The sequence below is a fragment of the Onychomys torridus genome, chromosome 17 (assembly GCF_903995425.1).
Source record: "Onychomys torridus chromosome 17, mOncTor1.1, whole genome shotgun sequence".
Classification (NCBI taxonomy): Eukaryota; Metazoa; Chordata; class Mammalia; order Rodentia; family Cricetidae; genus Onychomys; species Onychomys torridus.
This window is the reverse complement of record NC_050459.1, coordinates 48,475,142-48,492,619: the sequence shown is the minus strand read 5'-3', so window position 1 is coordinate 48,492,619 and position 17,478 is coordinate 48,475,142. Positions and strand designations below refer to the sequence as shown.

General features: G+C 38.1%; 1 protein-coding gene across 1 annotated transcript; it reads left to right on the top strand.

The window, feature by feature from the left end:
- Window positions 1–1,337: 1,337 nt before the first annotated feature.
- Window positions 1,338–3,701, top strand: Adam29 (ADAM metallopeptidase domain 29). Its single transcript, XM_036209433.1, has one exon. The coding sequence runs from the start codon at window positions 1,338–1,340 to the stop codon at window positions 3,699–3,701; it is 2,364 nt and encodes a 787-aa protein (XP_036065326.1).
- Window positions 3,702–17,478: the final 13,777 nt, after the last annotated feature.

The window sequence follows — 17,478 nt, the reverse complement described above, 5'->3', positions numbered from 1 at the left end:
ATATTTAATTTTTCCTCTATTTCCTCTTTTTCAATATAAATAGAAATTAACTCTTGAATTTTGATGACTTTATTCTTTTAGTGGGGATAATTCATAGATGATTCTATGTTCCTCATATTTATTTTAAGCACAAAAACTAGCTATCTCATTTTGGACAGGCTAAGATTCTCCAGCGGATTCATGGAGTGATAGCATTTTTCCTTTTGTAACATATTCCAAATGACTTTTTGTGTCAGGCATGTCTCTGACAATCATGCCTTTACTTAGATATTAATGCTATTTTGTTACCCTAGAAAATAATAATTAATTGGTAAAAAAAAAAATAGAGAGAAAAGAAACCCAATGAAATTGTTGCCTGGCAAATTCATTTGTACTTTAAATTGGCGTATTGTTTATGAACCATCACATACATAATCTTGTGAAGCTCTATTTTTATTTATCCATAGGAGGAGTTTATATTAAGCTAGTTGTGGTTGTCAAATCTCTGCAATTGCCACTATGAAAAAAGAAATTCTTATGTGTCCCAGTTCCAGACAAGGTGCTAAAATACCTACCAAGTCTTTGTTGAAATTGTGGATTCCCCATCATGTGATATGGACATGATTTCTTCAACTTCTTTTTGCTTTTGTTTATAATTTTTTTGGAGGCTTTATGCTGAGCCTTGTTCAGCACTCAGTTTCAGATAGACATTCTGTTTGTTTATTTTAAACATTGTGTGTGTGTGTGTGTGTGTGTATAAGTAAAACAAGTGATGTTTTCCACTGTCTTCAGTTCTGAAGAGAAGAGGAAGTTACAGAAGAAAATGAAAAAAATTAATAGTGTGTCATATGGAGGATTTTGATAGCTAGTATTAAATATATTTAAAAATGACATGAGAACAGTTTTTAAAATATCTTTTATGTAGGCTTGTCAAGTAATTTATCATCTAAAGTCGAAAATAAAAGCCACTAATACTCCAATTAGACAAAATATAGTTGGGATTATCTGAAAACAAAATGTTTATATACTTACGTAAAGGTAAAAGTAATTCATTTTGATGGTGATTCTTCTCATGTGCCACTCAAACAATGTCTTGTCCCTCCCTGACCACACCACAAAATAGTTTTAATCCTTGCTCTTCTCTCTTTCTTCCAACCATGTTTTTATAAGCACTGTTATCCATATTGGTTTTTATTTTATTTTACTTACAGGGATACAAACCTAATGATTTGACCTTTCCAGAGGACAGATGTCTAACTCTTAACACCGCACACTGGCCAGCTTAGAAGGAGTCACAGAAGCAGTGACTTCCAGGCCTTAATTCTTCTTTGAACAACGGTTTTAGGCACACATTTATAATGACTGTGATTGAATCACTATTACGCACACGGATCTTGTTCCTGACACAGTTGTTTGGGATTTTTCTGTCTTTTCCTGGACTCACACAGGCTGGACATCAGCGCTACCACAGTCCCACAGAAGTAGTGATTCCATTGAAAGTAACGGGGAAATCCAGAGGCATGAAACCTCCAGGTTGGATCTCCTACAGCTTGAAACTTGGAGGACAGAGACATATTATCCACATGAAGATCAAGAAATTTTTTTTAATCCGGAACCTCCCAGTGTTCACCTACTCTGACCAGGGTTCTCTGCTTGAAGATCACCCTTTTGTACAGGATGACTGCTACTATCATGGTTATGTAGAAGGTGACCCGGAAGCCTTAGTTTCCCTCAACACTTGTTTTGGGGGCTTTCAAGGACTATTAGAGATAAATAACACGATTTATGAAATCATGCCTAAGAAGTCTTCTACCAAATTTGAACATCTGGTTTATAAAATGGATACTAATAAAACAGAATCAAGGAGTTCCAGCCTCCTGCAAGATAATATAACATGCCAAGTAGAATTACAAAAAACTGGAAATTCTACTCTAAAGCAAAGTGGTTTTGAAGGCTGGTGGACCCATACTAGAATGATTGAATTAGTAGTCGTGGTGGATACGACTTTGTATGAACACTATAAAAGTAATGACACAATAATGATGTCAGACCTATATGCTGTGATAAGTATGGTGGATAACATTTATAATGTAATTGGGATTGATATATTGTTGGTTGGTTTGGAGGTCTGGAATAAGAGAAGTCTAATTGTAATAGATGACGTAAGAAAATCTCTTACTCTGTATTGCCATTGGAAAGTCGCAAACCTTCGATTAAAACATGATACCACACATCTTTTCATATACAAGCACTTGAGAGGATTAAGTGGTTTAGGCGCAACAAGAGGTGTGTGTGACCCATATCGTAGTTGTGCAATTGTTACTTTCATAAACAGAACTTTAAACCTTCGTGCCCTTGGAGTGGCTCATCACTTAGGTCATAATTTGGGCATGAAACATGATGACGAAGAATGTAAGTGTAGATACAGAAAATGCATAATGCACATTGATAATCCACCAATACCCAAATTTAGCAACTGTAGTTACAATTCTTTTTGGCGTTATGCTATAGAGGAAACACACTGTTTGATGGAAAGCATGTACACAAAGGATATTTTCAATATGAAGCACTGTGGAAATGGTATTGTTGAAGATGAAGAACAGTGTGACTGTGGATCTTTACGGCATTGTGCAAAAGATCTCTGCTGTATGGCAAATTGCACTCTGAGTTTGGGGTCTTCCTGTGCCTATGGACTTTGTTGTAAAAACTGCCAATTTTTACCATCAGGGGTGGTGTGTAGAAAAGAGGCTAATATGTGTGATCTCCCAGAGTGGTGCAATGGAACATCCCATAAGTGTCCAGATGATGTATATGTGGAAGATGGAATTCCCTGTAATGTCTCAGCCTATTGCTATGAAAAGCAATGTAATGACCGTAATGAACACTGTAGGAAGATTTTTGGCCAGCAAGCAAAGGCTGCAAATACAAATTGCTACAAAGAAGTACACTCTAAAGGGGATCGTTTTGGCCACTGTGGTCTTCAGGGACACGGGTACAAAAAATGTGAAGACAATGATGCCCTTTGTGGGAGACTTCAGTGTGATAATGTGTCAGTAATTCCCCGTATGAAAAGTCACAACACTGTGCACTTCACTGTTGTCAAAGGCATGTCTTGCTGGGGTACTGATTACCACAGTGGGACACGGCTCGATGACACTGGTGATGTGAAAGATGGTACAGAGTGTGGTCAAGATCACATCTGCATCGGTAGGCGTTGCATCCATATATCGGTGCTGGACAGCAATTGTTCACCTACATTCTGTCACAAGAGGGGCATTTGCAACAATAAACACCACTGCCACTGTAACTATTTGTGGGATCCTCCTAACTGCGTGACAAGAGGCTATGGAGGTAGTGTAGACAGTGGCCCGCCTCCCAAGATAAAGAAGAAGAAAAAGTTTTGTTACCTGTGTCTAGCACTGTTCATTGTTTTGTTTATTTTACTGTTATGTCTTTGCTGGCTGCTTTATCCGTGGAAAGAAAGTATACCAAAGGAGCAGGACAAGCCTACATCTGAAAAAGCAAAAACAGATTTAAGCAAAGCACCTGAAAAAACAAAACAAGATTTAAGCAAACCACCTGAAAAAACAAAACAAGATCTAAGCAAACCACCCAGTTTAGCAGGTTCCCGGAGTCTGCCTCCATCAAAAGTGCCATCAGTATCCTCAAATGTGCCATCAGTACCACCTTCAAGAACTTCTTCTGTAAAAAGTATCAAATAAATATTAATCACTAATATGGCTCCCTTTATTCTTCACTATTTTAAGTAACTTGATTTCTGTAACTGTGTTCTTTACATTTCCAGGGGGAATAATATATGGGTGGTGTAGGTATTTTTCAGGTTGTCTATCAGCCCTATAATCCCGTTTTATACACTTTGATTGGTAGCAGCACCATTTCTGTTATAGCAAGCTCTTTCCTATTGGGTAAAAGGGCTATGAGATATGGGAATAAGTAAAAATATGGAAGATATACTCTTCCTGCTATCTTAGAGTTTCTTGAATAACATATTTTTACTTTGACAGTGATACATTCTTTCAACTCTCTGATTCTTTTGTTTGTTTGATTGTTTTTATAAATTCACTGCAGAGCAATGTTATTTTTGAGTTTTAGAGATTCCAGAATAATTGTCTGAGGTGTTACTCCCAATGACGTGAAGGCCAGAAGTTTGAGCATTTCCACAAGTATTTAAGCAATAATCCTAGAGTTCTGAGTCTAAGAACATGGAGACAACTACACAGTTTTGAAAGGTGAAGTAACCTTGACTTTTTGTTCCTTGACTTTAAATGAAATCATTTTTCTGCAATTGGTACTCATAATTAGTTAAGAGCACAAATCTCTTTTAATTTGTTCTGTTTTTCAGTAATGTTGTATCTAGTTCTTTACGCTTAATTATGTTTCTTCCAAATCATTGCTATGATCTCTGTCTCCCTCTTCCCCTCTCTCTGCCACTATTTTCTAAACCCTATTAAAAAATAATAATCTTGGCTTGATTGAAACAGGAAGATTGAAGATGCACCATAAATCATTTTGCTTTAGTTTCTAGTTCTTTTATTTTCCCTCTTCATTGCCATTTGCTAGCTTTGGAGAATACCTAAATTTGTAGGCAGTTCACTTCAAAATAAGGTTTGATGGGGATTATAGTGCCTGCTGAACTTCAGAGTTCCTTTGGTTCAAAATGTTTAACATTTTAAGAAAAACTACAGTTAAGTCTGTGAAAGCAGTTAAATGCTGAATAAAATTTTAAAATGTTTTTAAATATTACTTTTATTTTTTAAAGTTATTTAAATACATTATTTCATCCTTCATTTTCTTCCCTTCATACTCTGCCATATACCCTTCCTTATTCTATGTCAAATTTATGGCTTCTTTTAATGTTACTTGTACACACACACACACACACACACACACACACACACACACACACATACACACACACACACTTCTAAATACATAAGTACCTGTAGGTGAAGTTTTCATGTCCTGACTACTTGGTCCCAAAAAAACATACAAAACATATTAATTACAAATGCTTGGCTGACAGCTCAGGCTTGTTACTATCTAACTCTCATACTGAAATTAACCCATTTCTATTAATCTATGTGATACCATGTAGCTTGTGGCTTGTTACCTCATTTCTACACATCCTTGGTGGATGGCTGGCATCTCTCCTGACTTCACCCTCCTTTTCCCCATCATCCTCAGTTGGGTTTTCTCACCTAACTTCCTGCCTAGCTTCCAGCCTCTCAGCTTTTTATTAACCAAAGAGAGTAATACATATTAACAGTGTACAGATGGATTATGCTATAGCATTTCCCCATTTGTGTTTCATTTAAAAAAAGAGGCTTTAACTTTATCATAGTAAGATTATACAGAACAAAAACGGTTATTAAGAATTACAATTACAATATCCAGTCCATTTGTATTTGACAAAGTTAGAGAAAACACTCAATTATCTATGCTATCTTGGTGAGTCTAAAGTTTCACATCTAATTTATCTTTTATCATAATTAAGAAAAACTATAACTAAAACTGTCTAGTCTTCAACTGTGCCAATTACCCCGAAGAGTGGAAAGTTACTTAACAACAGGGATATCTTGCTGCCTAGACAGTTACCCAAAGTTGTTCTGTAACACTGGGGCATTCAACTCTGGTATACAGGCCAAGCATACTTTCCTGTGAAGCATGGAATTCTAAAGGACTACCCTACTTTGTCTTGGCAAAGTTTGGTGATTGACTTTTGTATTGCTGGTCTAGTTTGAACAGTAACTGCGAGCAATTGAGGCAAGGACAGTTTCTTTGTCCACAAGGCTAGCATTTGCCATAAAGAAAGCAAATTCTCTGATGCCCATTATCTTCTCTGAAGTAGATTGGTGTTTCCAGGAGCAGATGTGTCTCACTGTCATGAAAAGCCATAGGTTATTAAACATATTAAATGCCTTATTCTGTGGGTCTTTGAATTGTTTGAATACCATCTATTTAAATATATGTGTGTATGACCTTGAAAGCATACCTAACATGACTATAAGTTTGACTATTATAGATCTATTTCTTAATTATACATTACATTTTTAAATGAGTTGCATAAGCACAATACTCCAAACAAGAGTAAAAATATAGTATAACAAAATTAACTTTAAATTTGTATCAATAAGCCAAAATCCACACCAATGTAAAAATATTTAAAATTAACAATTGTGTTTTGGATTAAAGTAGATTTAAAAGTACCAAAAGGGTACTTTTATCTTATCATTTCTATATCCTACCCTCCTTTTTTTTCCTTCAGAAATAGACCTTTGAATCTAACTCCTTTGTGTTTTTTTCCCATGACCAATAATAATTTGTAACCAACCTCCCTAAACAAAGACAAACATCCATAACTCATCTTTTGGCAATGTGGGTGTAGTTCACTAGACTACTTGTTTGGAGGTACTGGCAATCTTTGGACCCTGAGAAAATTTAGGATACTTGTTAAGTCTTGACTGTAGTACTCTGTGAGCCTGATTCACCTTAGTCAGCAGCCTGAAAGCTGTTCTAGATGCTGGGTCACATGGGCCATCTGTTTTTATTGGTGTCTTGTCCCCTTGCTCTGAAAATACATAAAGTTTTAAAAGTAACACACATGGCTACATTAAATCAAGTATAAATTGTGTATTGCACACAAGTCAGCCAAAGATGATTTCTTGTTATGTGTTTGAGCAAGTAAAACATACATCAAACCTGATTTTCTTTAACTTTGAATGAATCCGCAGTCTTTTATTTTCTGTGGAAATAAAAAGCAGAACCTCTTTCCCAAAGTAACATATCTTTCAACTTCCATTTTTAAGTCAAGACATTTTTAAATATATGGATTGGCTTAATCCAGCAGCATTCACAATCAAATGTCTCTTAGGAGCTATTGCTCCTTCCTCAGCAGTCAAAACATTCAAAGAAAACATAATAATATACAGTATCCAAACTCTGTATATGTTTCATCCTTATGTGGCTTTTTTCCTTTTATATTACTTTACTACCCTTTTAAGGATTTTATTTTATTATTTTAAAACTATATTTTTAATCTATGACTGTATATGCTCTTTCTTTTCTCTCTCCCAAGCTTATGTACATTTTTAAACACACTGTAAAATGTTTAGAGGCTCTTTTTGTCTGAATTTTTCCTTACTGTGCATCTGAAACCTTTTCTGTCTGCATGAGCAAAAACTCTAAACCCATCACAAAGCATGCAGCTAGGAGATGCCTCTCTGTACTGCAGCCCTTGTGAGACTGTGGGAATCTGCCATGCAGTTTAGCTCATGGAGTGCTAGCAGTTGCAGAAGATGCATCCTTGTACCTTAGCAGGCATGAGAGAAACAAGACTAGGAAGTCACTCTTGGCTCTGTTTCTGTGTGTTTGGAATCATTTGTAAACTTTGTTGGGTCTTGTGTGGAAATTCCAGCCCCATGTTGAAGTACTATATTTAAGTGGAGTTTTCCTATCCTAACTGCCAGGTCCCAAATAAATACACAGAAACTTATACTAATTACAAATGATTGGCTAATAGCTCAGGCTTGTTACTAGCTAGCTCTTAATTTAAATTAACCCATTTCTATTAATCTATGTATTGCCACTTGACTTGTGGCTTGTTACCTCATTTCTACACATCCTGCTTTCTCAGCTGCTGGCTGGCATCTCTCCTGACTCTGCCCTTTTTTTCCCTATCATTCTTGGTCTGGGTGTCCTGCCTAACTTCCTGCCTAGCTACCAGTCTGTCAGCTTTTTTATTCACCAATGAGAGTAACACATATTCACAGTGTATGGAAGGATTATTCCACATTAAGTACCACCTACTCAGTCTGTATGATGTTACTTCTATTCGTGGATGACTACTTTGTATTAGATAATCAATTGGTGTGCTCTTCTCTGAGGAAGACTTTTTTCTCCTGCTCTCAGCATTTCTTAGTTGTCTGTAGTTCTTCATGTAGGGTTGAGTGCCTAGGGGTTTCCCCTCCCCTAACCATGTTAGTATGTATTGTTGTTCTTATTTAGCTCATGTTTAGACAACCATTGGTGAGAATTTATTGTATTAGCTTTTGAAATTCCTAGGAAACAAAATCTCCCCCAAAACTCCTGTTGTTCTGGCTCTTGCCATCTTTCTGTGCATTCTTCCACAATGACCCTTGAGTCTTAGGTGTGGGAGTTGTACTGTAAGTATATGCATCTGTTAGGACTTGGATCTAAAACTCTGCATTTTGATTGGGTATAGTTTTCTATAATGGTTTTCATCTGTGGCATTGAGAATTTTCCTTGACAAGGGGTGAGAACTACATTTAGCTTTGGTTATGAAAATGTTTAGAATATATCTAGGAATTGCTGGTTTAGTAATGTGGCAGTAATATGTTCACCCCCAAGATTCATTACTACACTATCCCTGATTAGTTGGCTAGGTTTCCAATACCAGGCATGATTTACCTCTTATTGTGCAGGTCTTATGTCCAATTAGAAAGCTGTTGGTTACTGTGTAGATATGCATGCCACTGCTGCACCTTTAATGTTATCCTGCCATGGTGGTCATTGTTGTGGTACATAGAAGTCATAGTTCTGTAGGACTGTTGGCCACTTCCCTTCTTTGGAAGTTTGTATAAGTTTTGGTACCATGAAAGCTAATTCTCAAGAAGGAGACATTCAGGACAGTTCCAGCTCAGAATCTTTGTGCCTTCTGTCTGAAAATCATGGCATCTTATGCACTAATAACTTATCTTCACCACTAGGGTACAATCAAGGACAACATCAATAGCCTGTATTGTTATAGGACTTTCTGGACAACTATGACCAATAAATCAAAAAAGATTTTCTCATGCCTCATATTGGGATGTTGTTAACTGTTCTTGGAGGGCACATTGTCATTTTTTTAAAGGTATCATTGTGATATGAAATGTCTAGAAATAACTTTAAATGACAAAGAATAAAATAAGTTCTGAATTTTTAATATTTATTTTCTCTTGGAACACTTGATGGCTTTGAATATTAGCTGGAAATCAACTTTCCAGCTCAGAGCTACCCTACTGAGTTCTAAAGAACAACAAGGTTGATAAATTTAAAATGCTTTGGCATCAGACTTGAAAATCAATAATCCTCATGTCACATTTGCAAAGTTGAAAATTTATGTTGGAGGCTGAAAATACAGGGTGAAGCTTCTAAGGGAAAAACATCTATAATCCTCTTGGATTTAGGAGGGAAGTATACATGAAATGCATGAACTACTTACCTTTTGTAAGATTTACATTCTTTGACAGAATTTGCCATTGATATGATCATACTGATGATATTTGAAGTTTTGTGCATCAGGGCTCACTTACTGTCTGCCTTTTCCCAGTTGAGGACCTAGAGTGTTGGAGCCCATTTTTCCTAATGGCTTTACCCAGCAGGTCTGCATAAAGAGGATGATTTGACCATGGACCTGAGTACAGGTGTCTGAGATGGTCCACACTAGGCTGTGCTGCAGGGAAGGTCTTTTGCTCCACTCCTTGGCATTCTTCTAAATACCCTTGAGCAGAGAGAGTCTAGGCCCTATGGGTTAGGATCCACACCCTCTTGAGGATACCCTGTATTTTCTATCTGTTTCTCTCCCCTCTATCCTTCTAAGTAATATTTCCTGCTGCTCCTACTCAAAAGTACTCTGGGGAAATGTGGGGGTGAGGGATGGTCCCCCATACTACAGTCAACTTCAAATCTCAGGCGGAATCCTGTAAGGTATGTATCTTAAGTCATCAATCATTGTTGAAAACTTGGTAAAAAGAATGTGATATCACTCAGACCTTCTATTATTCTTTAATATGTAACTTCTAGAAAGATCTAAAGAAGTTTCCATATGGCCAAACAAATTTTGGCTAATGGAAAAATATAGTGTATAAGGAATGAAAGCTACCTGAGAAATGATCTAGAGATGGAGAAAACATGGCGATTTATGGCAATTCATAGTGAATTTAAGTGCTGACCAAAAATTCCCTTGTTTATACAAGTAGATTTCCTTTGCAGGGGAAAAACTTTCTTTGAAAGAAAATTCATTCCCCTTAGGATAATGTTCTAAGAAAGAATTGTTGCTTCTTAAGAACTTGAAGTCATCAAGAAATACAAACACACAAGTGTGCATGAAAAACACAAAAATATATGAGAAACATAATTTTAAAATGAGCTGCACATGTCAAAATTCATATAGGTTAAACATCCTTAATCTGAAATTCAAAAGCTGAAATGCAACAAAATTTGAAACTTTTGAACACTGATGCAAAATTTCAACACCAAACTTCCTGTGATGGGTTTCATTCAAGACCCAGGTATACAATTCACATTTTATTCAGCATCACCAAGAAAAGTGCTTATTCTGGGTCTCTCACACTATAATATACATTCTCTATGGGAAGACAAATGCCCTTGGCAAGCACACCAACAAAGGGTAGTGAGGTGATCTCTATGCAAGCTAGAGATAACAATGGCTATTCAAGATTCAAGATATTTCCCAGAAAGCCAACTTACCTGCTTTACATATTTTTTGTTTGATTGATTCTAGTTTGGTATGTTTGTTTATTGTTTCACTCCATTGTGTAAATACATTGATGAAAATGCTCCAAAGACTTTTAGAAACTGAAGTAGATAATAGTGATCAAAAGAAGTGGCCTGGGAAGGTGGCTCAGTGAGTTAAGTAATTGGTGCACAATCATGAGGATCTGGGCTCAATCATCAGAATCTACCTAAAAGCTGGTCACGGCACCACAGTGTCTGTAACCCCAGAACTAGGGTACAGAAGCATGTGGATAGCAGAGGCTTCCTGGTGGTTGAGGAGGCTGTCCCCTGTAGACAATAAGGAGAAAGAGTAGAAGGTGAAAACTGTAAGTTGCTCACATGGTGCAGGGAGAACACAGGCTGGAATTGAAAGAATAGTTTTATTACTCCGAGAGATAGCATACAAGAAATAACATCCTAACTATGGTTCTAAGCTGTCATCTCAAGGCTGCTCACCTGTGCAACTTATTTTAGCTAAAGATGAGGTCCAGTTTCTAATGGTAGGCTCCAATTTGAGGTCAGGATCCCATGGGAGACTCTCCAGCTGTAGGGAGATCAAGGCAGCATCTCTTGGATGTCTCCAGCAATTCTGAAGAGACGGAGAGTGATGTATTGTTCTTTGTCTCTGCTTATATATTGTCAAGCAGGTGTGTTGGAGTTCTTCACTTATACAGGTTCATGCAGGTCTAGTTATATTGAGCATGTGATGTAACTGGGTTTTTGTTATCAGGTGCAGTCTTGAGTATACTGGTATTCCTAACTAAGGTATTTCTGCATGTCTAAAAGATATATTTTATTATGTTCATTACAATAGGGACAAGTCTAGAGCACCAAAGATGACAGGAGTTTAAAACAGAAGATGGACAGGCAACTATATCAGTGCTGGCCCACTGGCTGCCCTTCACCCTAAGTTCCACAAAGCTTCCAAGGAACATGTGTAAGGCGCTTTTGCCTTTTCATATATCCTTGCTTTTTCATATTGCTAATTGTGGCAGATTCAATTTTAAGGATGACTTTGAAACAGAGGGTTTCACCTAGTAAACCACTCCAGACCACCCATAGACAAGGTGCGAAATAGGAAGCAACCAGGAACACATGCAGATACATCTTGATAGTGGTGATAGAGTTCATTCTCTGCCATGGTAAAACTACAAGCTTGTCATGCAAACATAAGAAAAAAGATAAACTAGTATGATTAACAGCAGGAGACCCCTGCAGGGCCAGGTGTGAACACAGCTAGGAATTAGCAGCGGCAGACATTCAAGCTCAACAGTTAAAGAAACACAGGTCTGGACAGAGTGGGGTTTCAACCCTAAAGACTGCAGGGACATCTCCCTGGTTCAGAAGGGTGGGACATATAACAGTCCAGAGTATCAGCCAAGTTTAATAGACATTAACTTAGCCTTTTCTCACTTTTACTGAAGATCACATTTGTCTGTAGTAACTCAGAAGAATCGCCTTCCTGTAACACAAATCGTAAAAGGTCTTTTAATAAAAAACACAGAGCCAGATATTGGGGTGAAAACTGAAAAATCAGAGAAACAGAATAGCCAGCCACTAGTTCTTACCTCTACAAAATGCTGTCTAAAGAGAGTGAGTTCCTGTCTCCTCACACCTTATATACTTTTCTCTGCCCAGACATCAATTCCTGGGATTAAAGGTATGTGTGCTTCCCAGTACTGGGATTAAAGTTGTGTGCTACCACTGACTGGCTCTGTTTCCACTGTGATCTTGAACCCACAGAGATCCAGACATATCTCTGCCTCTTGACTGATAGGATTAAGGATGTGTGCCACCACCGCCTGACCTCTATGTCTAATCTAGTGACTGGCTCTGTCCTCTGATCCTCAGACAAGTTTATCAGGGTACACAATATATCACCACACCTTCCTTTTTGCATCCTCAGCTGCATATCCAGATCATCTTCAACAGTATGAAACAACACACTCTGATCCATTGCCTTAGGTTAATTTTTAGATATAAGTGGTCAGCATTTTAGGTCCTTGGATCATGCACAACTAAGCTGTAAAAGTTCTTCTCATTCTTTTTAGTTTTGTTTGGTGCTCTTGCAAAGAGTTTGGGCATCAACCTTTATTTTTTTCTTTTTATCGAAAATAGCTCATTTTTTCTCATATAGTATATCCTGACTCTGGTTCCCTTACTTCCACTGCTCCCAGTTCGCCCTATCTTGTCTCCCAACATAGCCACTCCCTTTCTGTCTCTCTTACAAAAATAAACAGACTAGTACAGGATAATGATAAAATATAAAACAAAAACTAATACATAACAATAGGACAAGACAAACAGAAAAGGCACATAAAACAGATATAAAGTCAGAAACTCACTCATTCCCACACTCAGGAATTCCATAAAAAATCATTAAACTGGAGGCCATAATATATATGCAAAGGACACTCCTTTTATTTTTCAAGTCATTTAGAGTGTTGAAAGGCCACATTGTTAAAAGGATACATTGTTGAAGTCTTATGTCAAAAGTGGTAGACAGAACATAATGATAAATAGAAAAATCATATGAAAGAAAAAATGAAGGTCTCAATTATGTATTCCAAGAGTGAACAGATCAGCCTGTCACTGACCATGTGTCTGTTAATGGTATGTTGATCATATAACAAGCAAAGATCACAATGAATTGAAAACAAAAGAATTGACTGTTAAACATATTTGTAGAGACAAGTTAGGACATATTAAAATACAGATATTTGTAGTGAAAAAGTGTTTGTTGAGCACGTAACAGTGGAGAAATCCATTGTTTTTTTTCAGGGTTAATATTAATGAAAAATTCACATCAGAACAAGTCTGTAATATTAATGCATCATCACTGTTTGATGTAAAAGCCCCCAAAATGTATTGATTAAAGCTACAAGATGGACCCTGCAGGTTGTTAATATCAAATACAGAATAATTATAAATAAATAAAGAGTTCATGAAAGGGTGGTATCATAGTTTGAATGAAAATTGCCCCTATAGGCTTGTAGGGACTGTCACTATTAAGTGTGCTCTTGTTGGAGTAGGTGTGGTCTTGTTGGAGGAAGTGTGTCACTGGATGTGGGCTATGGGGATTCAAATGTTCAAGCCAGGCCCAGTGTCTCTCTCTTCCTGCTGCCTGTTGATCTGGATGTAGAACTATCAACTAGTTCTCCAGCCCCATTTTCCTGGATGCCATCACACTTCCCACCATGATGACAATGGACTAAACCACTTAACTGTAAGCCAGCCCCAATGTTATATTTTCCTTTATAAGAGTTGCTGTGGTCATGGTGTCTCTTCACAGCAATAGAAATCCCAGTTAAGAATGGTGATATTCACAGCAAATGACTGCCTGTTGGCCCAGAAGAGGGTGTCAGCTCTTACGGAGTTGGAGTCACTAGACATGGGTAGTTGGAAACCCAGCTTGGGTCCCCTGCCAGAGCACACTTTTTCATTTCTGTGTCATCTCTTTAACCCCAAGTCTGGAGCTGATTTAATTCCAAATTTGACATGGCCATTTAACACTGAGAAAAAGTGAAGGCACTCAGCACCCACGAGTATATACATAAATGTTAGTAAAGCAAAGTTAAGTAGCTTTAATTGAAAAATAATTCAGTATCATGATTGAATGCTTTGTGATTTTGGTATTTGCAATAGAACAATATTTAAGAAAGTCACAATGAATAGCTGCAAAACATTTCCAGTGCTGCAAACACCTAATCAAGAAGATTCAGCCTCCAAGGAAAAGAAGAGGGTTTTACTTACATAATAAGGTTTTACCAGACAAAATTATAACAAAAAAAAAACCTATTTGTAAATATCTTATCTACTGGTGAATTACTTGAAACTTTTTTAAAAAGCTGACGAGACATTTAAGAAATTGGTGCAGAAAGGGGAATAAAACCTTCTCAATGACCTCTATTAAACATACTACTATATATGCTAGCCAGGATAATTGCCAATGAATAAATAAATTAACTATAGCTAAAATAAAACCATTTTTAGTCACATGAGGCATTGTATCTAGAAATATGTAACTTATTAGAATTAAGAATTCATTTTATGGCAAGAGGACTCCAGCAACAGCTCTCCCTCACACCATGCAGCTGGGGCAGGCAGAACTCAACCAAAGACACAGCCCAGGCTTTCTAGTCCTGACCCATGGGAAGACTCCAGCAACATCTCCACACCAACCAGGAGCTGGCTGCGCAGTTGGGCACTATTACGATCTTTATTATGAGGAATCAAAATGGACTGAGCAGGACAAGAAGACCCCCCCCACACAAGCATGGGGCGGTTCCCCCATCCCCTTAAAAGAAAACATGGCCAGGCCCACAGACACCAAGCAGATGGCACTACTGTGGTGAGCAAATGTATAATATGAGAGAGAGAGAGAGAGAGAGAGAGAGAGAGAGAGAGAGAGAGAGAATGAGAATGATTCATGTCCTGTGAAGAGAGGCAGATCTGAAGAAGAAAAAGAAGTGAAGAGTGGGACAATAGAGCTTGTCCTGTTTGCAGGGGCATGGGGGAGTTGAGGGCGTGAGAGTGGAAGAACAGGTCATGGACCTCTCCTATGCCATGTGATAGCATGGATGGGGGAAAGATGCTATCCTCCCCTTACCCCTCTCCACCTGCAGCCAGTGTGGGACCTGACCCAACCCCTCACCAGCTGCAGCACTCAGGAGAATGGGCTCTGTGCCTCACCTGGGCAGCACAGTAGATTTAACCCTGTAGACAGGGATTCAGGTGAGCTAGCTACAAGCATGTGAGAGGAGCATAGCTGGTATTGCCTTGTGGTGGTATTGTGTTCCCCAAAATATTGTGCACCCTAATTAACTTATCTGGGGTCAGAGAACAGAACAGACACTAGATACAGAGGTCAGAGAATGGTGGCACACACATACCTTTAATCCTAGCCTTCCAAAGGTAGAGATCCATTCAAAGCCACACTGGAAACAGCCAGGCATGGTGACACATGCCTTTAATCCCAGGAAGTGATGGCAGGAAGCAGAAAGGTATATAAGGTGTGAGGACCAGAAACTAGAAGGTTTTTTTTTTTAGCCTGGTTAAACTTTTAGGCTTTTAGCAGCAGTTCAGGTGAGATCCATTTGGATGAAGACTCAGAGGCTTCCAGTCTGAGGAAACAGGATCAGCTGAGGAACTAGTGAGGTGAGGTTGGCTGTGGCTTGTTCTGTTTCTCTGACCTTTCAGCATATACCCCAATACCTGGCTTTAGGTTTTTTTTTTTTTTTTATTAATAACATCTAACAATTATTGCTACATTGCCTCCCTTGTCAGTGGCATGATAGTGGGAGTGAGAGAAAGATGCCCTCACCCCCTGCCAACTGTGGTGGAGAAGAGAGCTGATGCTCCCTCATATCAGTTGCTGCATTCTGGAAAATGGGCCCTGCAGTTTGCCTGGAGAGCAGCAGTGCTGACACTATTGACAGGGGTGCTGGTGAACCACAGGAGAATGTGAGCCTGGGATATACCTGGCTCTGCTCTTCATCTCCATCTGACAGGAGAGAGATGCCCTTCTCCTATCGATGCCTGTGGTGGGTGGGAGATATTGCCCTGAGGTTATAAGAGTTGGGAGAGCTGTTCCTGCCTCTCACCAGCTGTAGCCCTTGGGAGAGTGGCCCCTGCACCTCACTTGGGCATGCAATAGAACTGGCCCTGATTGTCCAGGTGTTGGAGAACCAACTCTAAGGGCATGAAAGCAGGAGAATTGGACCCATCCCTGGCTCATCACTGCAAGGGATGAACTAGCTCTGACAATTCTAGCAAGCTCACTCTGATGGTGAGGACTAGAGAGAGCTGGCAGGCTGACCAACCCTGTGACTACCCAGACCTAGAACCAAGGATATAAGTTGGCCCACCCCAACATCCACCCTACCTATGATCTGTGTGAGCAATGAATGGGCTGGTCCTGTAGATCCAAAGCTGTGGGATCTCCACGACATGGGGCAAAAACAGGATATCTAAGAGGAGCTCTAGTGAGGGCCCAGCATTGATAGTGAAGCAGAAATCAGAGGCCTCAAACCAGACCAATGACTCTGCAATGAACACTTGCAAATAAAGATATATGGAAAAAGGGTTTACTCTGTGGCTCATTGTGTCACACTACAGCTTCCACGATATTTCCCTGTTTTTTCTTTTCTTTCTCTTTTTGAGAAATCTTAAATTTTACTATTTTTTGGGGGGGTGGTTTGCAAGGGAAGAGGGTAGATGTGGAAGAACAGAGAAAAGAATGGGATTGAGATACATGATGTGAAAGACACAGCAAATAAGTAAAAAGAAAGTTTAAAAAATTAATTCATTTTATAAAACTGCTATATATAAGGAAAGAATTCCAGATTTTATTTACAAGCAGAAAAATGTACACAGAAAATGTGACAGATAAATAATATAATGAAATGGCATCAGGATACTAAGAGATCTTGAAAAATATAGAATATATGACAATTTTTCTCAGTGATTACTGAAAAATATTGCTGAGGTGAAGGAGGCACAAATAAATAGGTACACAAGATCCAATGATGTAATTCTATCTCAGTTAAAATATATTTAGAAAGGAGTCTGAGTCTGAAAATATCATGGCATCTTAGGGAACAACAACTACCAAGAAATTTGTATTTAATAATGAGACATAATGCAAAGTTGTAAACATAAAGACAGTCTAGAATTAATGAAATCAAAAGGAAACCAAGTAATATTTGGGGCAATGTGTTGGACCAACGCGTGACATAGTTATAGTTCATGTTCATTGTTATAAAATCAAAGGTTATTGCAGGAAAGCATAAGAGAACAAATATATGATCCTAGAGGAGGCAAAGATTTCTAAAATATTAAAGAAAATAGGTTTTAGAGAAATGTCAATAAAATAAGTCTAAACTTAGTTAAAGAAAATCTGTTCATCAAATAAAACAAAACCTTTAAAAGAATGAAACAGCAAGGTATTAAATCTCTTCC